The following is a 26,229-nucleotide window of genomic DNA, read 5'->3' on the forward strand; positions in this document are numbered from 1 at the left end:
CCTTTGTATGGTAAGTATTGTCTGTGGGTTATATTCCTATAACTCACATGATAAAGTTAAGAACTATGAACAGTCTTTAAGCACAGCATAAAATAGTGAGTTAAGGCTGGGCATGTTCGCTTATGCCTGTAATCGCAGCACTTTGGGAGGCTGAGGCAGGTGGATCACCTGAGGTCAGGAGTTTGAGACCAGCCTAACCAACATAGCAGAACTCTGTCTCTACTAAGAATACAAAAATTAGCCAGGCATCTCTAATCCCAGCTACATGGGAGATTGAGGCAGGAAAATCTCTTGAACCCAGGAAGTGGAGGTTGCAGTGAGTAGAGATCGCGCTGCTGCACTCCAGCCTAGACAACAGAGAAAGACTGTCTCAGAAAAATTTGTGAGTTAAGACTGGGTGTGGTGGCTCAAGTCTGTAATCCCAGTACTTTGGGAGGCCAAGGCTGGAGGATCGCTTGAGGCCAGGAGTTCAAGACCAGCCTGGGCAACATAGCGAGACCTCTGTCTTTTTAAAAAAATTCATGAGTCAAGACGGGGAACATGGTGATAGTGTTGTCTTTGTTGCGAGAAACCTTTAAAATGTCAGACCTACCACAAGCTGGACCATATCTTCCCTTCCCTCCTGTTGTTCAGTGAGCCCTGCCTTCTCATTTCCTCTTGTTCCATGAGACTGCCTGGATTTATCTTGGTAGTGGTATGGAAATTCTGTAAGGTTAAATGTCCATTTCATGTGTGAAACATCCTTAATCAAATTACACATGAGCGCCGGGCGCGGTGGCTCAAGCCTGTAATCCCAGCACTTTGGGAGGCCGAGACGGGCGGATCACGAGGTCAGGAGATCGAGACCATCCTGGCTAACATGGTGAAACCCCGTCTCTACTAAAATACAAAAAACTAGCCGGGCGACGTGGCGGGCGCCTGTAGTCCCAGCTACTTGGGAGGCTGAGGCAGGAGAATGGCGTGAACCCGGGAGGCGGAGCTTGCAGTGAGCTGAGATCGGGCCACTGCACTCCAGCCTGGGCGGCAGAGCGAGACTCCGTCTCAAAAAAAAAAACAAAAAAAAAACAAATTACACATGAGCAAAATAAAAACGGGCAAAAACAACCATGACTTGAGGTAATTTCATAGTTTGATGTTACAAAAGAAAGGATTAAGTCAATTTTAAAATGCAGGAACTTTTAAAGGTAAATTTGTGACTAAAGATGGAATAAATTTCATTTTAGGCTTACTTAGAAATGGAATTTAAAGAGGCGATTACTGCAATTATGAAGTACATTGAAACAACACCTCTTATGATAAAAGGCAAAAGTGTGAAAATATGTGTTCCAGGAAAGAAAAAAGCACAGGTAAACTGGATTTAGGTCACTGTTGTTTGGTTTAACTTTTTTGTTTAAGTATGGCACACATACAGAAATATGCATAGAAACATAAATGTTAGCTCAACAGATTATATGTGCATTAATTCGAGTATGTTGAAATCAAAACTTCTTCATAAATGTATGGTGCTGTGTACGGTGACTAGGAGAAAATACTTGGCCATATATAACACAAAAATAGCAAATATCTGTGAATCCGGTACCTAGGTCACAAAAGAGAACATTGACAGTACCTGGAAGTCCCTTGCTTGCTTCTTTCAATTCTTACACCCTCCCTTCTTCTCACAAGTAATTACTAACTTGTTTTCTAATGCCATAGTTGAGTTTTGCCTGTTTTCAGCTTTACATAAACAAAATCATAGAGTGTATATTCTTTGGGCTTTTACTTCCTTAGAAGTATCAATTGTTGTATATTCTTTCTAGATCATTTCTATGCTTCAGTTTATATGTCTATAAATAATATCTAAGAATTAAATTACCCTTTAAGGATGACCTTTCTGTTAGGTACAAAAGCTATATCTCACCTTTAAGGTTTTCTTTGTGTGTTTTTTAAAATAGGGTGTTGAGAAAATATTTTTATAATTTAAAAAAAAATTCTTTTATTTTTAATTTTGTGGGTACATGGTAGATATGTATATTTATGAGGTACATGAGATGTTTAGATACAGGCATGTGTTGTGTAATAATCACATTATGGAAAATGGGATATCTGTCCCCTCCAGCATTTATTCTTTGTGTATCAAACAGTCCAGTACTCTTATAATTGTTTAAAAATGTACCATTAAATTATTTTTTACTATAGTCACTCTGTTGCGCTAGCTAATACTAGGTCTTATTTGTTCTGTTTTTTTTTTTTTTTTTTTTTTTTTTTTTTGTACCCGTTAATTATTCCCTCCTATCCCCTATTACCCTTCCCAGTCTCATAACCATCCTTCTACTTTCTGTCTCCATGAGTTCAGTTGTTTTAGATCCCACAAATTGTGGGATTTTTAAGATACCGCAAATAAGTGGGAACATGTCATCTTTGTCTTTCTGTGCCTGGCTTATTTCACTTAATATAATGACTTCCAGTTCCATCCATGTTATTTTAAATAACTGAATGTCATTCATTTTTATGGCTGAATAGTACTCCATTGTGTATATGTACCACATTTTCTTTATCTGTTGATGGACACGTAGTTTGCTTCCAAATCTTAGCTAATGTGAGCAGTGCTGCAAGAAACGTGGGAGTGCAGATATCTCTTCGATATACTGATTTCTTTTCTTTTGGGTATATATACCCAGCAGTGGGATTGCTGGATTGTATGGTAGATCCTATTTTTAGTTTCTCAGGACCCTTCACACTGTTCTCCATAGTGATCGTACTAATTTACATTCCCACCAACAATATACTGAGGGTTCCCTTTTCTCCATATCCTGGCCAGCATTTGTTTTTGCCTGTCTTTTGGATAAAAGCCGTTTTAACCAGGGTAAGATGATATCTCATAGTAGTTTTGATTTGCATTTCTCTGATGATCAGTAATGTTGAGTACCTTTTCATGTGCCTTTTTGCCGTGTGTGTCATCTTTTGAGAAATGTTTCTTCAGATCTTTTGCCCATTTTTTTTTTTATCAGAGTACTAGATTTTTTTTTTCCTGTAGAGTGGCTTGAGTTCCTTCTTTATTCTGGTTATTAATCCCTTGTCAGATGGACAGTTTGCAAATATTTTCTCTCATTTTGTGGGTTGTCTCTTTGTTGTTTCCTTTGCTCTGCAGAAGCTTTTTAACTTGAAGTGGTTCCATTTTGTTCATTTTTGTATAGCATTTGCCTATGCTTGTGGGGTATTACTGAAGAAATCTTTGCATATACCTATATCCTAGAGAGAGAGTTCCTCCAGTGTTTTCTTGTAGTTTCATAGTTTGAGATCTTAGATAAAAGTCTTTAATCTATTTTATTTGATTTTGTATATCTTGAGAGATAGCGTTCAGGTTCATTAATGCATATGGATATCCAGTTTTCCCAGCTGGTACCTCCCTAGGTTATACGCCACCCTAGTCCACTAGCTCTAATCCCAGCCCCAGCCCTAAGAGTTGCCTAGGAGTTGCAGTCCTTGTGTCCTAGACTGCCTTTCAGGTTTACCTAGGACCCTGGAGCACTTGAGCCCATGGTAGTGAGGCTTGCCAAGAAAGTCAGGTTCTTATTGCTGGGATGGATGATTCCTCTTTGGCTAGATCTGGTCCAAAGGCTCCGTCAGTGCATGGGCGCTGGCTGAGCCCAGCATGGCTTTCCTGTCCCTTCCTTAAGTGCGCAGACTCTGTCCATGTTGTGGGGCCAGATCGCGGAGGTGTGCTGTCAGGGATTTAAGGCTGTCTCTCCTACCCTCTTCAATGCCTCTTTCAGTGATACAAAGTCGAAACCAGGTAGTATGATTGCTTACCTGATATTTGGTTCTTGTGATGATGCTTTTCTGTGTGCAGATGGTTGTAAAATTTGGTGTTCCTGCTGGGGGTGGGATGAACAGTGTAGGCTTCTATTCTACCATCCTGCTCCACCCAGTAATTTAGTTTTTCTACTTGCTGTAGAATGGCTACTTTTTAGGGGTTCTATAACACACATTTCTCAATAATTTGATTTGGTAGTCTAACCATGTTAATACATTTAGATTTTCCTCATTCTTTTTAACTTCTGTATAGTGTTTCTCTGTATGAATATACCACAGATATATTACCAGTTTCTTACTGATTGATATTTAGGTTGTTTCTAGAAACAGAACTTGGGTTAACACCTTGTGTACATTGACAGGCCATCTTTTGACATTTATGATAGTGTTTTTTTAGGTGATACCTACCCAATGGAGTGGTTTGTTTATAGATGCACAATAATGGATAATGTAAGATTGCTCACTAAATAACTGTAATAATTTACTCCTTGGTAATTTATGAGAGTGTTACCAACATCTTAATTTCTTCAGCTTTAAAAATGCATTATATAGAAAATGATATCTAGTTTTAATTTGCATCTTTTGATTATTCATTAACTTCATCTTTTGTATAATTGTTAGCTCTATCTATTAACTGTTTAAGTGAGTTGTCTGTATCTTTTCCTATTCTGTTATTGTTGTCATTTTAAAAATATTCATTTGAAGGTACATGAATGTTGTGCATCCTAGACACTAATTTTGCATTTTATGTAAGAAGTATTTTCTTATAGTGTGTTGCTTGTGTTATGCATACATATATTGAGTTTGAATTTTTTTTTTTTTTTTTTTTTGGCAGAGCCTCGCTCTGTTGCCCAGGCTGGAGTGCAGTGACGCTATCTTGCCTCACTGCAAGCTCTGCCTTCTGGGTTCACGCCATTCTTCTGCCTCAGCCTTCTGAGTACCTGGGACTTCAGGTGCTCGCCACTAATAGAGACAGGGTTTCACCATGTTAGCCAGGATGATCTCGATCTGACCTCATGATCTGCCCGCCTTGGCCTCCCAAAGTGCTGGGATTACAGGCATGAGCCACCTCACCCGGCCAAATTTGAAATTTTTGTGTACTCAAATTTATTGGTATTCTGTGGCTTCTGTGATTTTTTTCTTTCTTTATTTTTTTTTGCCTGTGACACAACCTCAGGAGGTCCCAAGGACATGTGCCCCTCTTTTTGAGATAGGGTTTCACTCTGTCACCCAGGCTGGAGTGCAGTGGCACAATTTTGGCTCATTGCCACCTCCGCCTCCCAGGTTCAAGTAATCCTCCCATCTCAGCCTCCTGAGTACCTGGAACTACAGGTGCAAGCAACCACGCATAGCTAATTTTTTATTTATTTTTTGTAGATAAGAGGTCTCACTTTGTTGCCCAAGGTGATCTCACACTTCTGGGCTCAGGTGATTCTCCTGCCTCGGCCTCCCAGAGTGTTGGGATTACAGGTGTGAGCCACTGTTCCTGGCCTGCGTTTTCTTTTGTCTTTTAAGGACTTGCCTGTGCTCAGGAGAATGGTGTAAACCCGGGAGGTAGAGCTTGCAGTGAGCTGAGATCCGGCCACTGCACTCCAGCCTGGGTGACAGAGCGAGACTCGTACAAAAAAGAAAAAAAAAAAAAAAAGAACTTGCCTGTGCTAGTGCCTAGAAGATTTTATTCCTTAATCTATTACTTGCAACATAGTATAGGATTGGAATCAGTATTATTTCCAAAATGGGAGCCAGTTAGCCTCAACACTGTTTATGCCTAATTTATCCTTTCTTGTTGATTTGAAAAGCTGCTTTTATTTGTATAAATTCTGTATACATAGATGTGTTTCATACTCTTCTGCTGTGGCAATACTATGTGGTTTCTGTTATAGCAATTATTATAACTTCATAATATTTCCCTGTCTTTCTTGTAGAGTTATTTTTCTTGGTTTATTCATTTTGGTTAATGTTTTTCCTCTTTATTTAAATTTTGTTTAAACTTGAACATTTATTCCTGCACATTAGTTTTAGAATCAGTTTAAGTTCTCTAAAAAAAACTTACTGGAATTTAATTAATACTGTGTTGAATTTGTAATAGTATTTTTACAACACTAAGTCTATCAAAAAACATGGTTCATTGGCTGGTGGCTCATGCCTGTTATCCTAGCATTTTGAGAGGCTGAGGTGGGCAGATAACTTGAGCTCAGGAGTTTGAGACCAGCCTGGGGCAATATGATGAAATCCGGTCTCTACTAAAAATACAAAAATTAGCTGGGTGTAGTGGTGCGTACATGTAGTCACAGCTACTCAGGAAGAGGCTGAGACAGGAGGATTGCTTGAACCCACTAGGTGGAGAGGTTGCAGTGAGCTGAGATCGCACCATGGCACCCCAGCCTGGGCAACAGAGTCAGGCTTTGTCTTAAACAAAGAACATGGTTTGTCTGTTTAGATTTCCTTTTATGCCCTTTAGCAAGTTTTATTTTATTTTTTTTCCATGAAGTTCTTGAACATTTTGTGGGGGTTAAATTTATTATTTTACTTATTATTAGAGAGGATCTTTATTTTTTAGTTCTCATATGTTTTCTAGTTAGTTACTACTAGAGTAACTTGTCATCCTAGTTTATACCTGCTACATGCCATACATTTATTCCCATTGTCCTGGTTTGGATAATTAAATCGTGTGGCCTTAGTTATTACCAGTTTTACCATTTAGGATTTCATTGTTTCAAGTAACAGAAAACCTCACTAGTAGGTTGTTAACAAATAAGAGAGATATTTATCTCATAACAGAAATCTGCATGTAGGTGGTCCAGTGCTGGTGTAACAGCGCCATAGTATCTTCAGGAACCCCGCCTTGTCTTCCAGCACTACTATCTTTAGAATGTGTCTTTCATCCTCAGTTGTAAGATGGTTTCTGCGCCTTCTGGCATCTTTTCTATCTTCGAGACATAAAGGAATAAAAATGAAGAGCAAAGTGAGTTTTTGTTTTCTTTTCTGGAAAGAATGAGTTCCCCAGCAGCATTTGCCTGCATTTGATTTACCAGAACTACCAGACACATGGCCATCTAGTTGCAGAGGCAGTTAAAGAGAAACAAGGATTAAATACATAATTTAAGAACTTAAACTTTATTCCATAGAGAGAGGTATATGTTCAAGGTTTTTGAACTGGGGCATGACATAATAAAATGGAGATTAGAAAGATTCATTTGGAAGTGGTCTGGAGAGTGAGTTAGGCAAATGATTCTGAAGGCAAAGAAAGCCTAGCAGATTGATTAAAGTGGAGAAGAGCACTGAAGTCCATTTAGAAAACTCATTTAATCAATATACTCAGCATTTTGTGATAATGGTAATGGTTTGGGGGTAGACTGGTAACCTTGAAAACAGAAAGGAATAGTGGCTTTTACTAGTGACTGTCCAGAAAGACCTAGCTGATCATTAAATTTTGGAAATTGTTGAGAAGGCCAGTTTTCTTTCATTCTGAACAGTTAACATAGTTAAGGATAAGGAACATAGGTAAGGATACATTTAAGGAAATAGAATGTTTCAAATAGCTTAAAAAATTCTCTTGGCCAACTTTTTGATGAAGTTGGTAAAGTAACAATGTAAGTCTAAGAGCCCAGGCATGTTTACTGTCATGATTTTCTTAGTAATGAATAGGGTAAAGAAAATACTAGCACTAAAATCTAGAAAACATGCCATTTTCATGGCAAATATTAATGTTCTTCAGCTACGTATCATTTGGATGATGCTGGAACAAGAGGGCTAACTCATGACACCTCTGTTGTGATAGAGCAACATGCCTAGGGATTGAATGGAGGGAACTCCGAACAGAATTTGAGTTGTGCCTTCTTCATACTGGAAGTATGTGGGCATTTTTTTTTTTTTGTTGCTGTTGTTGTTTTGTTTGTTTGTTTTGTTTTGTAAATAAGTGTCTGAGGCAGGAAGGGGCAATCTTTTGGCCTGTTACCACTTCAAGTTTTCTACCAGTGCAAGCCAGAAATAAGCTGAAAGAACAAACTAGGAAAAAAGAGCTGTGCTATAGCTTTCTTGGTCCGGATCTTGATTTTGGCATGGCATGTCAAAATGTAGAAAAAACTTACCTTCCCAACGTTTGATATTTCATGTTAGGACTGCCTCTGACTCTAGCTATGTTTCATGTAACATCCTTTCCATGTTGCTGCTTCTAGGAATCAGTAAATATTACAGAAAAGGTTTTCTATATCCCTGTGTTAATATGGATTTGTACAATTCTTGTCAGAAACTAGGTAACCTAGTCTTTAATAATAACCTTGTAACCTAGTATTTAATAATAATAATAATTTAATAATAATCTCGACATCCATTCTTAGCAGTGATTCTTAAGTCTTTTTGAGCTACTCCTTGCCCCACCATTACCAGTAATCTAATGAAAGCAAACATCCTTTTTTTTCCCAGAGAAAGGGTCATATACTCATAGTTTAAAAGTTTTCTTCAGGCCGGGCGCGGTGGCTCAAGCCTGTAATCCCAGCACTTTGGGAGGCCAAGACGGGCGGATCACGAGGTCAGGAGATCGAGACCATCCTGGCTAACACGGTGAAACCCCATCTCTACTAAAAAATACAAAAAACTAGCCGGGCGAGGTGGCGGGCGCCTGTAGTCCCAGCTACTCAGGATCCTAGGGCAGGAGAATGGCGTAAACCCGGGAGGCGGAGCTTGCAGTGAGCTGAGATCCAGCCACTCCACTCCAGCCTGGGCGACGAAGTGAGACTCTGTCTCAACAACAACAACAACAGCAAAAGTTTTCTTTAAAATATTAGGAGCCCAGTGCAGTGGCTCACGCCTATAATCCCAGCACTTCGGGAGGCTGAGGCAGGATAATTGCTTGAGCCCAGGAGTTTGAGACTAGCCCAGGCAATATAGTGAGATCTTATCTCTACAGAAAATTTAAAAATTGGCCAAGTGTGGTGGTATGCATCCAGCTGCTGGGTAGGGTGAGGTGGGAGTATCGCTTGAGCCCGGGAGGCGGAGGTTGGCTAGGTGACGGAGTGAGATCCTATCTCAAGAAAAAGGGGGGCTGGGAGGTGGTCAGGAGCCCTTGATGTGGAAAAAAGTAGGATCAGATTTCTGATAAAACCCGTTCAGCCATGAAATACTACTGCAGTTCAACCTTGTGCGAAAAAACCCCAATTTTTAAAATTTCAATTCAGTGTTTTCAGCAAGATTCATGGGAACATTACAATTAAAATTGGAGCAAGTAGTCAACTAAGAAGATTGTATGGATATAATGCCGGGCGTTAGTGAACATTTGAGCATTACAGAAAATCTAATGAATTAACAAGGAGATAAAAGCGAAAATATGCAATCAGAATTCGGATGAGAGGTTTTCATTTTAATTCTGAAACTATTTCTTATTAGTTAAGTATCTGTTACGCATCTGTTGTGTCAGGCATTGTAATATCTACAGAAGATGCAGTGGTGAGCAAGAGAGGTGTGATCCTACTCTTGGTGTGAAAGTTTAAAAGAGTGAAAAATGATTATAGGAAAGGCATGGTAGATATATTTAGATGATGCAATCTGTACATAAGTGGAATTCCAGAAAGAGGACATCACTTAAATACTGAGAATTTTAAATTTCATGGTTATGGTGGGGCACCTTATAGTGATCTAGGCAGAAAACAGTTTTTAACTATACAAAGAAATAGTCTAGCCCTAGATGGCAGAGCAACACCTTCTTAAGAGTTGGGTGGGAAAAAGATTGTGATTCATTGTAATTGAGTACATTCATTTCAAGTGGAATCCTAAGGTGTGTGTTAGGGCAGTATTTATTCTCAGACATGCATGGACTTAGAAGGTAGTTCACTAATACATCTTTTTCCAAAACATTAAAATGAAGAAAATAAGAAATGGAGAAGTTATTATATAAAATGTTGGCAGTGAACAATGAAACCAGTTAAACATAGACTAAAATCTAAATAATCATATTTTTATAAAATAAATTTCAAGAAATATCACTTAAAATTACCAGAAACATAATTTTCATCTGAAATGTATGATCAAAAATTGGAATGTAGCCAAGGAGTAAAGGCTAAATGTTTCAACTTACACATTGGACTCAGTAGTTTCAAATTTCTTTTAAAATTGAAAGTTACCATTAGTAAAATAGAACTAGAACTAATTTCTTCTAAATAATTGAGTTGAAGGAATGTGTGGGATAAAATCCCATATAGTGCAAAAGGAAATGACGAGAGTGCCCAAAAAGAACAGAAAGTATAAAATTGCATGAGAACAGTTATGATGAAATTCAGATCAAGTTAACAAATATTTGCTGAATGTTCAAGCACGACTTTATGCACTGGAAATAGAATATTGAAGAAAACAAGGTCCCTGGTATCACAGAGTTTTAACTTCAAGGGATAGGGAGAGAAAGACCACAAGTAAGTTAAAAATGCATACATAAATTATGTTTGTTTTCAACCAGTGCTGTGGTAAAAAAAAAATATTAGGAAAGGGGAATAGAAGTACTCTTGTTGGGGAATGAAGAGCTGTGCAACTTTCGGTAAGGTGGTTGGGGAAGATCTCATTGAAAAGGTGATATTTGAGCAAACACTTGAAGAAGATGAGGGAACAAACCACATCCTGGATTGAGAGCATTCCAGACAGAAGGAATAGCACCTGCAAAACCTGTACCTGTGTAGCATCTTAGAGGAGTAGAAAGGATGCTTGGGGGTTGGAGTGAAGAAGTATAGGAAGAAGTGTATTGTGGTTTGGGAGTTAGAAGGTAGGTGTAACATATGTTGTAAACTCTTAGAGGCCGTTGTGGGTACTGGCTTTTTTTCCTTGAGTCTAATGAGAAGTTTTGAGTTGCAGAACAGCAGGTTCAGTCTGGTTTTATGTTGTGAATAGAGAATGGGTGAATCCCAAGGACTGAAGCAGAGACGGTTAGGAGGCAATTGTAGTAATCAAAGCAAAAGATAGTAGTAGATTAGACCAGGGTGATAGCAGTTGAACTTTTAGACATCTGAAATGTCACAGTGCTATAAGAAATCATGTTTTTGAAAGATACAGTAGTTCCCCCTATCTGAGGCTTGGCTTTGCAGTTTTAGTGGTCAGTTGTGGTTTGAAAATATTGAATAGAAAATTCCAGGAATAAACAATTAACATGTTTTAAATTGTGCCCCGTTCTGAGTAGCATGATGAAATTTCATGCAGTCCAACTCCAACCCACTGGGGCTGTGAATCATTGCTTTGTCTAGAGTTATCCATACTTTATATGCTACGTGCCCACTAGTCACTTAATAGCTGTCTTGGTTATCAGATTGACCGTCACTGTATTGCAGTGCTTTGTGTTTAAGTAACCCTCATTTTACTTAATAATGGCCCTAAAGTGCAAGTATGGTGATGCTGGCAATTTGGATATGCCAAAGAGAAGCTGTAAAATGCTTCCTTTAAGTGAAAAGGTGAAAGTTCTCAACTTAATAAGGAAAGAAAAAAATTGTATGCTGAAGCTAAGATCTACAATATAGTAAGATATTTTGACAGACCATATTCACATAAGTTTTATTACACTATATTGTTACAACTTTTTAAAAAATTTAAAATATGGAATGCCTAACGAATATGCATGTCATCCTTGCGCAGGGGCCATGCTAATTACTGTATCATTCCAATTTTAGTGTATGTGCTGCTGAAGTGAAGAGAGTTTTTTTCTATTTTTTTATTGTTGATCTATTACTATGTCTAATTCATAAATTAAACTTTCATGTATATATAGGAAAAAACATAGTATATATAGGGTTCAGCACTAGCACGGTTTCAAGGCATCCACCGGGGGTCTTGGATAAGGGGAAACTGAATGATGATAAAACGCAGATGAGTTGTAAAAGATGAGATGTAAAATTAGGCTGTGTAATCACAAATTGAAAAAAAGTCTTTGTAAATAGAAAAAGGTAATAAGCATGTATGTATCCTTTAGAATAAGAAGATTTTATTTTATTGTTGTTCTATATTTTTAAAATTGCTTTATACTAAATTTCTTTTGTTCAAAATATTTTTCCTACATAGAGCAAAGAGGTGAAGAGAAAGACTTTAGAGTCAAAGAAAGTATCTGCATCTACCTTAAAGTAAGTGACTCTGATTTCATATGTGAGAATGTAATGTGCATGTGACTTAAGAAATTTTAATTTTAAAACTGCATTTTAATATATTCTATCAATATAACTACAATTTAAGAGGGATATCACTCCAGTTGAATTATTTTAAACCTTTTAGGTTTAAATATTACATTTTAGGATTTTGAAGAACTTGAAATTCCTAAGTTGCTGCTAATTTTTTTTCTCCTTTTAAATAGAAGAGATGCAGATGCTTCAAAAGCTGTTGAAATTGTTACTTCAACTTCTGCTGGTAAGTTGTTACTTTTAACATTCTTTCAAATGAGTGTATCTTGTCAGTTTAGTAGAAACTTAGATGATGATGCTAGGAAGACACTATTGTGCTTTAATGAAGGAGACCCAAATTACATTCTTTAATTGATCCCTGTATTAAGCAGGTGGTTAATATTTAGTGCTGTGTAATTACAGAATCTCTGCTGGAGTAAATACAACAAATCTGTGAGATAATGTATATGAAATATCTATCCTAGTTCCATAGTTAATAGCTGTTTTTTACATGTTTAGGTTAGTTATGCAATATCTCCCTCCATCCCCTCCCGATAAACCTAAGAAAGGTATGTTAAGATTGCTTATCTGGTCCCCTTTGATTTTGAAGGTTAATTGAGAGCCAAAAGGCAAGCAAAAAAGACTATCCAGAAATGGATGTTATCATACTCATGTGCTAAAATCTGTTTCTTTATACTCAGGAAAATACTTGAAGCCATCATTATGAATCTAGTTAAATAAATTTTGCATACAGTTTTATTATCCGAGTTCTCTTTTTTCTTAGTCCATTTAGGACTAGAAAGGTGGAAAGAAGTTTTGAGACTAGTACTAGTGAGAATAAATAGCTCAATACTGAAAGACAGGAAAGAAAAGCTAAAATAAGGCAGACACAAATTTAGGAACTTACATTGCGTTTTGTATGTTCTGTTTGGGGAAGGTAAAAATACAGTGCGTTTTGGTTTTTCTACCTGGAATGAGATAAGAATTTAGGCACTAAGTTTTACTAGTGAGGTGAAAATTGGATTGTATGGAATATCTCATTTCCCTGTAGTTTTTAGTTGTATCGAGTACTGAAGCATTGAAGGTTAGTAGAGATAACTATGAATGGCTTCTGGAAGGCAGTACATTTTGATTAAGATTTTAAATTAGGTAACGTTATGTGAAGAGATCAAATGTGGAGGCAGAAGATTACTTCGTGTGGGGGACACATAACAAGGGTAACAAAGTGGAATTATTCTATTGAAGGCCTTGAAGGGTCATGCTGAGAAGTTTTCAAATTTGACCCCATTAGTAGCATTTTCAGAATATGTCATATTAAAGATTAATTTCTGAAAGACGTTTTGGGTAAAAAAGTTTGGGTTGCGTGTTACAGCTATTTTTTCTCTTTTGAAAAAATAATTCACAGAACACGTTTTATGAAGTCCTTCAGGAAACAAACCTGTTTAGCTTTGTTCAGTCCACTGTTTCCTAAGCTTGGCAAAAGTACACTCTAGTTTTCTGTATAAGAGCTAGTAACAGTTTGGTACAGACTCTGGGAAATTGCAGTAGAGAATATGGAGCCACTCACTAATTGTTTAGGATTCTTATATAGATTGGATAAATTGGAGAGATGTAAAAATCCCACTGAGAAAACACAGTTGGGTTTCACTTTGGAATGATTAAGACCTGATGTGAAAAAGGTTAAGTGATGTGAGGAGGTAAAATTTGCATTTTATTACATGGAATTTTTCAGTAAATGAGTTTAAATAAATTTTTAAGTAATTAAAAAATTTCCAAGTTTCAGTCCTGATAGGCTTTGCTAAGAGTGTGATGGTATTATTGATTACAATTAGAAAACTCACAGTGGTACCTTTGAATTTGAGGTTAGGACCTTAGATTTCAACATTACCAAATTTCAGCTGTCACAGGTATCTGCTGGAGATATTCTTTAGTTAGCCAATCATGTGGCATTGAAAGTGAGATACTTGGGAATTTTTTTAAGTTTAAGGTCTAAATTTTGAAAAGCTAAGTACTTCCTTCCAATATAAATGTAGAAAGAAAAAGGAACCTATAAACGGGGCTGAGAAAGTGACAGGTGAGAAAGAAGGGTACTTGATAAATTTTTGAGATCCGCTTAGATTGAAGAGTGACAGGAAGAGTTAATTAGGGCAGTTTTAAGGATAAATTTGATTATAAGCACAGGGAGGAAACAAGAGTGTAATTTGATCATAAATGGAAACATTAGAGCTCTTACCCAGTACTAATTAAAAAGAAAAATAGTAATTATTGAGTACCTATTATATGCCCATGATAGGGGCACTTTGTAGAGGCTTAGGATGTATCAGTGGACCAAATAGGCATCCCCCCAGACAGTTTACATTTTTAACTTGAGATGACAAATATTAAATATAAAATAAACATTAAATAACACAAGTTTTAGAAAATGAGAAGTTCTGTGACACAGAGCAAAAGCAGAACCAGGGTAAAGGTGATGCAGGATTAGTTTGTTTTAAAGTTAGAATTTAGTATACAAAATGAGGTAAAAATGATTTATTAAGTAGACAGGCCTACTAACATAATCTGTACCAGAAGAGAGAAAACAAGGAAAAGAAGTCTAACATTTGTGGGTTTGATATTTATGCTGGGCACATGGTATATTTATGTTATTTTGTTTAATCTTTCAGACCGTTCTTTGAGTTATAGTTAATGTTTGGCTGGGTGCAGTGGCTTGTGCCTATAATCCCAGCACTTTGGGAGGTTGAGGCAGGCAGATCACCTGAGGTCAGGAGTTCAAGACCAGCCTGGCCAACATGGTGAAACCTTGTCTCTACTAAAAATACAAAGATTAGCCGCGTGTGGTGGTGGTAGTCCCAGCTACTCTGGAGGCCGAGACACGAGAGTCTCTTGAATCTGGGAGGCAGGGATTGCAGTGAGCCAAGATCGTGCCACTGCACTCCAGCCTGGATGACAAGAGCGAGACTGCACCTCAAATAAATATATAGTTCTGATTTTCTAGAAGAGATAGATTCAGAAAGGTTAAATGAGTCAGGATCACATGGAGGAGTTAGAATTTGAATGCAAAACTTTATGATTCCAAAGCTTTGTGCATATAGTAAATTACCTCCCTCAGGAATGAAAACTTCATGATCTCCCTGAATCACTACTTTTCTCCAGCCTTTCTAGTTTTCCTAACAATCTTTTCCTCTTCTCATGTCATACTTTTCTTCCTGGGTGGTTTCTTTTTTTTTCTTTTATTGAGATGGAGTTTCGCTCTGTTGCCTAGTCTGGAGTACAGTGGCATGATTTTGACTCACTGCAACTGCTGCCTCCCAGGTTCAAGTGATTCTCCTGCCTCACCCTCCCGAATAGCTGGGATTACAGGTGTGTGACACTATGCCTGGCTGATTTTTCTTTTTTTCTTTTTTTTTAAGTAGACATGGGGTTTCACCATGTTGGCCAGGCTGGTCTCAAACTCCTGACCTTAAGTGATGCACCCACCTCAGCCCCCCAAAGTGTTGGGATTACAGGTGTGAGCCACCATGCCTGGCCCTCTTCCTGGGTGATTTCTTTCCTCTCAGTCTTTAAGGACATCTCCCATACATACATAAACTCTTCTATCCCCTGGAGTATACTCTTCTCATTTTCTTATATTACAATTACTACTAATCATCCAGTAGAGTAATTCTTAACCCTGTCTTCTCTTTTCTTCTCTTTGACATAACTCAGATTTAGATAACATGCTTCCACTTTTCAGCTGGTCAGTGGCGGATCTGCATTTTCCCTTGAATCTACTTCAGCTCTCAGATTCTTTATACATAGCTCCATCATGCCTATAACTCCTTTTAATTCAGACCTATCGTCTCACATTTGAACTTTTGAAGATAGCTTCCTGACTGGTATTTTTTATTCCATTCTCTGCTTTATTTTTGTTTTTTATTTTTTATTTTTTTTTTGAGACGGAGTCTCGCTCTGTCACCCAAGCTGGAGTGCACTGGCCAGATCTCAGCTCACTGCAAGCTCCGCCTCCCGGGTTTACGCCATTCTCCTGCCTCAGCCTCCCCGAGTAGCTGGGACTACAGGCGCCCACCACCTCGCCCGGCTAGTTTTTTGTATTTTTTAGTAGAGACGGGGTTTCCCCGTGTTAGCCAGGATGGTCTCGATCTCCTGACCTTGTGATCCACCCGCCTCGGCCTCCCAAAGTGCTGGGATTACAGGCTTGAGCCACCGCGCCCGGCCTTTTCTCTTCTTTATTATACACATTGTTGCCCAGAGGTCTCTTTAAAGCAGATCTGATCATTCTACTTTTAGTGACCAGTGGAATAAAGTCCAAATTCTTTGACTTTCCATAAATTATTCTTTGCCCTTTGACCCCAGATTATCTTTTGAACCTATTAACAGTCAACTGTGTACTATTTTCTAGTCACTCAGAATAGTTTATTTTCCATGTTGTTTCATTGCTTCTTTATTTATGCTGTCTATTTGCATGGAATTGATGTCTGACTTCATTTAACTTTAGTAAGCACTTAATAGGTCACAGGCAAGGTACTGAAGATAAAAAGTCAGTTAAGACTCCTTTTGGGGAGAGTTAGGGGACAGATTCTGATTTATCCTGTAAGGCTCATCTCTGATGAAACTTCCTTGATCGAATGATTGTTTTCTCTTTCTGTGGCTTTTCTTTTTAAATACTATGTCCCCTTTTCTTTTTACCTTTTCAATTCCCAGCTGAAAATGGCTTTCTTTTAAATCTAATTATAAAAGTAATGAATGTTTGTTGTCAGTAATTTAAAATATTTCAGAAAATGTTTAAAGAAAGATTCACACCATTCAGAGATCTCCTCTTATTTGTTTAAGTCAGTTATTTCCACAATAAAAACCCTCTGCTCACCTGTGGGAACTCCCACATGTGAGTTCTACCAAATCTTTTAGAAAGCAATATCGATTTCAGCTATACCGTGGCATTCAGGGGAAGGGAAAGCTTCCTGTAAAAGGGGGAATGAGAAAAGGTGGGGGAACAGGCTAATACATCAAATACTGACAAAGACACTACACACCTATCTGAATGGCTAATATAAAAAATAATGATAGCACCAAATGCTGATGTGTATGTAGAGAAACTCATACATTGTGTGCAAGAGCAGTTGTGAAATAGTACAGCCATTCTGGAAAAGAGTATGGAAGTTTAACTTAACAAAACTAAGTATGTGCTTACCATGTGACTTATCACTTACACTCTTGAGCACTCATCCCAGAGAAATGAAAACTTACACTCATACAAAAGCCTATACACGAATATTTATGGGTACTTTGTTTATAATTGTCCCAAACTGGAAACAACCCAAATGTTCTTCAGTGGATGAATGACTATTTTAAAAAGTTTTATATTATAAAATTTCATGTATATCATATTGAAATGAAATTACAGAGAGAGAACAGATTAGTGATTGTCATGGTTGGTGGGAGGGAGGTGGCTATTGCTATAAATGAGTTTTAGAAGAGATCATTATGAAGGAACTGTTCTGTATCTTGGCTGGTGGTAGTCACACTGATACACACCTATGATAAAATTTCACAGAGCTAAGTACACATTGCATGTAAAATGAGTGAAATCTGGATGTTGGTAGATTGTATCAATTGTATCCATTTTCTGTCTGTGATACTGTATTACAGTTATACAAAGTGTTAACCATTGGAGGGAAACTGGGTAAAGGGTATATGGGGTCTCTCCCTCTTACTTCATACAACTCCATGTGAATTTACAATTATCACAAAGGTGAAAGTTAAGTATTTTGTTAATGCTGACAGCTTTCATAAAACTGTAGAACAATTATATTTAGGAATAATAATGTTAAATTTTAGTGTAAAATTTTAACATATAGTGTCTGCGAGCACTTTGAATAATGAACTATTCTCAGGGTTGTATTGGAAGTATAGAGATGGTTCAAAATGAGGAAATCTTTAATTCAATTCTACCATATTAAAAAAAGGAACATATGAACCTTTCCATAAATACTGAAAGGGGTATTAACTTCAACATCCATTTCTAGCATTTAAAAAAGAATGATTAGCGTGGGCAACCATAGTGATACCTAGTCTGTATCAGAAATCAAGAAATTATCTGGGCATGTCGGCATGTGCCAGTTACTTGCAAAGCTGATCTGGGAGGATTGCTTGAGCCCAGGAGGTCAAGGCTTCAGTGAGCTGTGATCATGCTACTGTACCCCAGCCTATGCAACAGAGTGAGACCCTGTCTCAAAAAAAAAAAAAAGTTTCTTAAATATGATATGTATGTGTGTATATATACTTTTTTTATGCACACACATATATACAAGTACACATATGTTAAAAGCCAGCATATGCATAATAATATGCTTAATAATGCATTAGAGGCATTCCCATTAAACTGAGACTATGCATCAGCACCTCTTTGAGTTAAAATAAATATTTTTTGAAACTAATAACCATTAACCAGTACAATGTAATTCAAGAGGCATGGAAATTGGAAAGTAGGATACACCATTATTTGTAAATATGATAGTATGATGGAGAACCTAAGAGAATCAATTATACAGTGCTATTTAATTATAATTACCTATCTTAATTCTCTGATATATAATGTTTAATTGCTTTATTTATAAAGAAGAGCTCCTTATGTAATCTGATATTAAAGTCCATTTACAGTAATAAAATGGTAGAAGTTATAAAAGAAAACTAAAATATTAAAAGGCATAAAATGAGTCTTAAATGAAAAAACAACATTCTTGGATAGAAAGCTTCACTGTTATAAAATGCCTTTTTTTTCTTTTTTTCTTTTCTTCTTTTTTTTCTGTTGCCCAGGCTGAAGTTCAGTTGTGGAATCTCAGTTCACTGCAGTCTCCACCTCCCAGGTTCAAGTGCTTCTTCTACCTCATCCTCCTGAGTAGCTGGTATTACAGGCCAGAACCACCTCGTCCAGCTAAACCTTTTTTTCTTTATACACTAAGTATAAAGAATAATAGCGATAAAACATTTTAAATTACATAAGCTGATTCTAAGTTTAAGAAATTAACATAGAAGAATAGGCAGGACAGTTTTTTAAAGAAAACAATGAAAACAGACTAACCACAATAAATATTAAAATATATTACAAAGTTCAAAGATTTAGAATCGTTTCACATAGTTACATAGACAAAATAGTAGGACAGAAGAGAATCCAGAGATATTTCCCAAAACATACAGAACATGAGTAAATTTGTATGGTATTTCATATTGGTTGGGAAAAGATCAATTATTCATTAGCTACCCCCTTTTTTTTTTACTTTTGATTAAAGTAAAAGCACTCTGCTTAGTGCAGTGGCTCCTGCCTGTAATCCCAGCACTTTGGGAGGCCAAGGTGGCTGGATCACTTAAGGCCAGGAGTTTGAGACCAGCCTGGCCAACATGGTAAAATCCCATCTCTACTAAAAATACAAAAATTAGCTGAGTGTGGTGGTGCTCTTCTGTAGACCCAGGTACCCAGGAGGCTGAGGCAGGAGAATCGCTTGGACCTGGGAGGTGGAGGTTGTAATGAGCTGAGATTGTGCCACTCAGCCTGGGCAACAGAGCGAGACTCTATCTCAAAAAAAAAAAAAAAAAAGTAAAAGCACTTATATCAAACTGCAGTTGGATCAAAGATTTACTGTGATACATAAGATAACAGTGTGGAGAATATTTTTGTAAAATTTAGGTTGAGAAGTTCTTCTCAATCAGGAAGACATTTGACTACATAAAATGTATTAGTGCATCAGTATTTTGAGTGACTTTTAAAAAAAATTGTTAACCTATGTGTTAGTTTTCTTAATATATAAGGAACTCTAATAAAAAATAAGGAAAAAGCCTCAACCCAAAAGATAAATTGGAAAATAGTATGATTAGGCAGATTATAGAAAAAGAAGTAGAGATGACTTTTAAACATAAGAAGCTGGATACATCTACACTTAACAATTAAAGAAAAAAAAGCTCTACCAGTTTCCATTTCACATTGGGAAGGTTGATCATTTCAGTTAACCATGTTAGGCTTTTGAAGGAGATTGGTCAGGGTGGTGGGAAAAGTTATAAGGAGAGACACAAACCTTCTTGGAAGTCCTGGGAGGTTTTGCAAAGCTTCGGGAGAGAATAAAGGCTGAAGGCAGCTGAATTCTCTTACCCTGAGGCTACGGGCAAGTAGTAGGTAACAAAGGAATTTAGGTAAGTTTATTTACTTTTGCCGACCTTCAATCATCCGACCTTTGATCCTCCGACCTTTGATCATCTGACCTTTCATCATCTGCATGCAGGACTGCTCCCTACAGCGGGGGCAGCAGTTACCCACAGATTGTGTTGGCTCCAGGCCTTCATCATTAAATCTGTACTGAATAAATACAAGCAGCTCCAGATTATTGGGGCTGCATTCTCTCTTCGGAGTCTCTAAGGCCGAGCAGTTTCCTAGCCGCGCTCACGCAAAATACCTGTGTCTGCGTACTTTTTTCATCCGTCGCTTGGCCAGAGTCAGCGGATCAGACTCAGCAGCTGGTGCCCCTCTTGAGGAACGTTGCAAGGGATTACGATGGAACCACCGAAAATGAAGGCGAAGAGACTGTGCAGTCAGTAAGTCATTGGTGCCCGCTCGGGATATCCAAGTTCAGGGGAATTCTCAAGCTAGAGTTTCATCATGAGACAACAGCTATCCGCACAACAGAAACAGTATATAAAAGTATTGAAACAACTGCTTAAAGATAGCAGAGCCTTGGTTTCACAGGCTCAGTTAAGGGACCTAATGCAAACTGTTGTTTCCCATAATCTGTGGTTCCCAGCAGAAGGAACGCTGGACCTAGAACTCTGGGAACAAGTGGGGAAAAATCTTAAACAATATCATGCATAAGGGCAACGGATCCCAGTAACGTCTTTAACCGTATGGACCTTAGTTAGGGCTGCTTTGTCCCCGCTGTACGCAGAAGAGCCCAAGAAGGGAAGGGAGGAGGAACCATCACCTACCTTAGTGCCACCGCCTCCTCCCTCGTCCCTGCCATTGCTGGGTAAAGATACTAAGGAGGAAATGGAGGTTTTCCCTGAGCCCCCCCCCCCCCAAATAAATTGGAAAAAAGACAAGGGATACACTACAGCTGTGGGACCCTGTCTTAGGCAGGTGGCATTAGAAGGGGAGCTCTTAACGTGCCCGGAAATGCAAGATCACCAAGGCAATCAGGTATGTGAACCCATTTCTTTTGACACTTGTAAAGATAAGAGAAAGCATTCATGCAAACAGAGCTGTTAGTCCATTTACGAAAGGATTAATTGAAGCCGTAGCAGACAACTTCTGTTTGGCCCCATGGGACTGGTCAGTGCTAGCTAAAACAACTTTAGAACCCAGTTAATACCTCCTCTGGAAGGCAGAGTATGATGAGTTGTGTGAACAACAAGCCAACCAGAATCAATTGGCCAGGCAAGACATATCAGCTGCTGTGCTTCAGGGGAGGGGTTCCTATGCCAGTGTACAACAACAATTAAGTTTTGTTCCCTAAGCCTATGCACAAGTGTCTTTGTCTGCTCTCAGGGTTTGGGACCGAATATCTGAAAGCGGAGTTCAACGGGGATCTTTTATAAATGTTTGACAAGGGCCTTAGAAACCATTTGTTGAATTTATCAATTGGTTAACCCAGGCAATTAAGAGAGAAATTAGTCATGCCCAGGGTGCTGATATCTTATTGTTGCAGTTGGCTTATGAAAATGTTAACATCCACTGCCAGCAAGCAATGCAGGCAGTCAGAGGAAAGGCAGCTACGGTCAGGGAACTTACGTGAGCATGTCAACTGATGGGGACTGAAACACAGAAAGCCAAAATATTGGCTATGGCAATAAAGCCTCCTAAAGTGAAAAGGGAGAAAAACTCAAATTGTTTTCTATGTGGAGAGCCAGGTCATATGAAGAGGTAACTCAGGAAAAGAACCCCCCTGTATACGCCCCTGATGTAGAAAGGGGAAACATTGGGCAAATCAATGCAAGTCCAAGTTTGATAAAGATGGCAACCCCGTAAGTAATCAGGAAACTTCATGAGGGGCCAGCCCCAGGCCCTGCTCCAAACTTGGGCAGTGCCAGCAGCTTTCCTTGGTCAATTGGAAAGCCCACAGTCCACTCTTATCAGAACAGCCACCTCTGGGAGCGCAGGATTGAACTTACTCTGCCCCAACGAATTAGTGCTAAAAGAAGGAGAAGACCCTAAAAGGGTTGCAACAGGGATCTGGGGCCCATTGCCTCCAGAACAGTGCAATTGGTACTAGGATGATCAAGCCTATCCAGTAAAGGAATCAGTGTGCTCACGAGGGTAATTGATAATGATTTTCAAGGTGAGATATTAGTTATGATGGAATGTAAAGGTCGGTCTGCATATTCTTCCTCCTAAATCTAAAATAGCTCAGTTACTACTATTACCATACTGGGTCCCCAGCGCCTAGGGAAAGGGTAAGGGAAGTTTTGGAAGCACCGGAGCCATAGGAGTATATTGGAAACAATCACTGATCAGAGACCCATGATTACCTTAAAAATTGGAAATAAGAATTTTACTGGCCTACTGGATACAGGGGCGAATATTTCGATTATTAGTGATCAAAACTGGCCAGAAACTTGGCCTTGGGTCTCTCAGAAACAAAAATTGTCGGCATCGGGGAAGTGCACACAGCCAAGCAGAGCACGTGCCCCCTAACGTTGCTATTTGGAGGGAAAAAACAGTTACAAAACTCTAATCATGACCATCCCTGTTAACCTTTGGGAATGGGACCTCTTAGCCCAATGGGAGCTGCAAACCCCTTTCTGATAATGACCACTGTTGTTACTCCTCCCCTACCCCTGACGTGGCTCTCTCAAGATCCAATTTGGGTAGAACAGTGGCCTTTAAAGGGAGAGAAATTACAGTGAGCCCACGAATTAGTTGAGCAGTTAAAAGCCAGCCATATAGAACCATCAAAGAGCCCTTAGAATTCGCCAATTTTCATCATTCTCAAAAGGTCTGGCAAATGGAGACTTGCGTGACTTACAGGCTGTCAGTGCTAATTTGCAACCTATGGGGCCCCTTCAACAGAGGCTCCCTTCCCCTGTGGCAGTTCTTCAAGATTGGCCTATAGTCGATATTGACTTAAAAGACTGCTTTTATACATTCCCGTTGCAGAACAGGGCAGAGAAAAATTTACGTGTACCATACTAGCTATCAGTAATGAAAGGGCAGCTCAGTAATTTCGTTGGAAAATACTCCTCAAGGAATGCTGAACAGCCCTACCATGTGTCAGCATCATGTAAATCAGGCTTTGCTCCCCAGTAGAAAAAAATTTCTTAATTACAATTTATTTTGTAGATGGTATTTTACTAGCAGACCCAACAGCCAGTACTTTTAAGTTTATATGCCTCTGTTTTAAACTAAGTTTATATACCTCTGTTGTTAAGAGGTTAATCGTAGCACCTGAAAAAGTACAGATGTCCTCACCTTGGAAATATCTTGGATACATACTAACTTCCCGGTCAGTAAGACCTCAGAAGGTTAAATTAAATACTAGCAATTTACATACCTTAAATGATTATCAAAAATTATTGGGTGATATTACCTGGCATTCTCCTACCTTGGGCATAACTACTGATAAATTACAGAACCCGTTTTCTATCCTAAAACGCAGTGTTGTCCTAGACTCACCCGGCATTTAACCTCTGCAGCAAAAAGGGAAATTGAGGAAATAGACCAAGTTATTTCTCAGAGACATCTAGATCACATAGATCCATGATATTCAGTTCAGTTGTTTGTTTTTCCTACTAAACACTCCTCTACAGGATTAATAGGACAGATGGCCGCAGGGCTGCGCTTCCTAGAATGTGTTTTTTGCTCACGTATTGGGACTAAAACACTATCTCACTATATCCAGCTAGTTAGTAAAGTCATCTATATGGGCCACAGACGATGCAATCTGTTGCTAGGTTATGACCCTGATGTCATAAGAATTTTCTTGAGTAAAAATTGGAAGCAGTCTTGCCCCATCACTAGATCTTCAGATAGCACTCTTTGATTATGCAGGCCATATGAAACATGCCCTTCCTGCTGACAAACTATTTCAGTTCTTATCTCATACTCCTGTAGTTTTGCAAACAAAAGTAGTTCACTCCTTCATACCTAGTGCTTTAACACTTTTTACTGATGGTTCTGGTAAAAATGGAAAAGCGGCTATTTGGTGGAAACCACATAATTCCCTCACTAGATCTGGATTTACTAGCTCTCAGGGAGCTGAGGTTGGAGCCCTAATACTGGCCCTAGAAACCTATTCCTCTCAGCCCATTAACATTGTTAGTGACTCTTTTTATTTGTTGCAAAACCTTGAGACGGTGCTCATTAAGTCCGCTCTTGACATTAAGTCTGCTCTCGAGCCCACCCTGAGTGCACCTTTTCTTGGACTTCAGCAATTGCTGGATCAACATACACAGTCAATTTTATCACACATATTCCAGCCCACAGCTCACTGCCTTGCCCACTGGCTTATGGCAGTGATCAAGCAGACCTTCAGGTTATGACGTCACTGCTTGACCAAGCCACCCAGTCGCATCAATTTTTCCACCAAAATTAGAGAAACTTAACAATTGCAGCTTACCCCAAGACTAGCTAAACAAATTGTCCTGCAATACCCAGATAGCCAGCTCACAGGCACGTCCCCTCCTTCAACAGGTGTCAATCTTAGAGGACTAGAACCTAATCAGTTACAGCAACAGATGATACACACGTCCCTAAATTTGGAAAACTAAGATATGTACATGTATCCATTGATACCAATTCCTACCTAATTAGCACACACACTCTCCTGGAGAGTCCACCCGATATATCATTAAACACCTTTTAACTTTTGTGTTTATGGGGTGGCCCACAAAAATTAAAACTGATAATAATCTGGCCTATGCCAGCTCACTTTTTCAACAATTTTGTCACACATGGAGCATCCAACATTCCACAGTTATCCCGTATAACCCCCAAGGACAGGCCGTAGTAGAACATGCTCTCTCCACCCTTAAAAATACGCTCAGAAAACAAGGGGAAAATGAGTAAGGACCCTGCAACACTAGTAGCACAAGCGTTATTTATGCTTAATTTCTTCAATTTAAACGATACATTTCCATCAGCTATAGAAAAGCACTTTGCTAAATCTTCTCAAGACATAAAGCCCGCAGTTTTATGGAAAGATGTAAATAGTAATGTATGGTGTGTCCAAATGAATTGCTAACGTGGGGAAGATGATATGCTTGTGTTCACACCCCCCTCAGGCCCTCTTTGGATTCCAGCATGATGCATCAGACCATACCATGGCGTGGCTAGGACCCAACATGGTACCAGAAGTGAAAGAAATGACCCCACAGGACCTGCAGCTCCAGACAACACAGCTTCCTCAGACGACACAAGCCCCGGACATTACCTGGGGGATGCTGAAGAAGACAACTTACAAGGCTGAGCAAATCCTGCTCCAGGCACAGAAACCATTCACTCCAGATAATTTTTTCCTTGCTCTGCTCTCTGGTGTAAGTTGCAACTCACATAGGATCCTTTTTATGCTCGCGCTTTCCCTGCAACCTGTACCTGCTACACTCTGTTGGATCCGCCTTTCTTACGCCCTGTTACCTGGGCAGACACTCCCTTCCAGCCTCTAATAATGTAACTGCTTGGCTAGGAGGGATTGACTTACCCCTAGTAGGATCCCTTATTAATGGCACACATTGGACTAAGGTGCCAGGTAACACAACGTATCATTCCACTGTCCTCCCACTGTGTGTAAGTTTTAAAAGTTCTAACCCTTACTGTGTACCTGCCCAAACAAAATTATGGGTACATCATGGCAAAGGAAATGCCTTAACATTCTTGGTTGCCAGTAGCCTCAAACCGGGCAGTGCAATCAGTGCCACTTTCCCCAGCATTCTTTCCTGTGCTAAAGAACAAAGCCGGGAAAGTAATGGATTCCACTTTGGCTGGGAGGTCTGTCGTGGGGGACAAGCCCTTAGTCTCCAGTTAGGCAATTTAATATCTTAGACTGGAGCCCCCGACAGTTTACAGGGCAAACATACTGATGTTTGCGTCCATTGTGATAACAGTCATAGTTTCGTAGCCATGTCCATTCCTTTATGATTTTGGGCCGAAGGGAGGATGGGATATCCCAGACCCCAAGTAGAGTCCATGCCACCCCAAGACACTTTATGGCATGGGACATACCATAATTCCAGTAACAATTATACTATGACCTTTATACATAATCACACAGAACAGTGCCTGATTTGCACTACTCATCCATATGTTTTTCTTACGGGAACCAGTATTTCCATTACACCC

At 38.9% G+C, this 26,229-nt stretch overlaps 1 protein-coding gene across 6 annotated transcripts in view; it reads left to right on the top strand.

Moving 5' to 3' along the window:
• Positions 1-26,229, top strand: part of ZNF638 (zinc finger protein 638) — a 100,274-nt gene that overhangs the window by 39,322 nt on the left and 34,723 nt on the right. For all 6 annotated transcript variants that reach the window (XM_017877587.1, XM_017877592.1, XM_017877591.1 and 3 more), the window contains exons 8-10: positions 1,224-1,346; positions 11,827-11,885; positions 12,113-12,165. In XM_017877587.1, the coding sequence (XP_017733076.1) occupies positions 1,224-1,346; positions 11,827-11,885; positions 12,113-12,165 (235 nt within the window). The remainder of the gene's footprint in view (positions 1-1,223; positions 1,347-11,826; positions 11,886-12,112; positions 12,166-26,229) is intronic.

The sequence above is a fragment of the Rhinopithecus bieti genome, unplaced genomic scaffold (assembly GCF_001698545.2).
Source record: "Rhinopithecus bieti isolate Rb0 unplaced genomic scaffold, ASM169854v2 scaffold_10706, whole genome shotgun sequence".
NCBI classification, from domain to species: domain Eukaryota; kingdom Metazoa; phylum Chordata; class Mammalia; order Primates; family Cercopithecidae; genus Rhinopithecus; species Rhinopithecus bieti.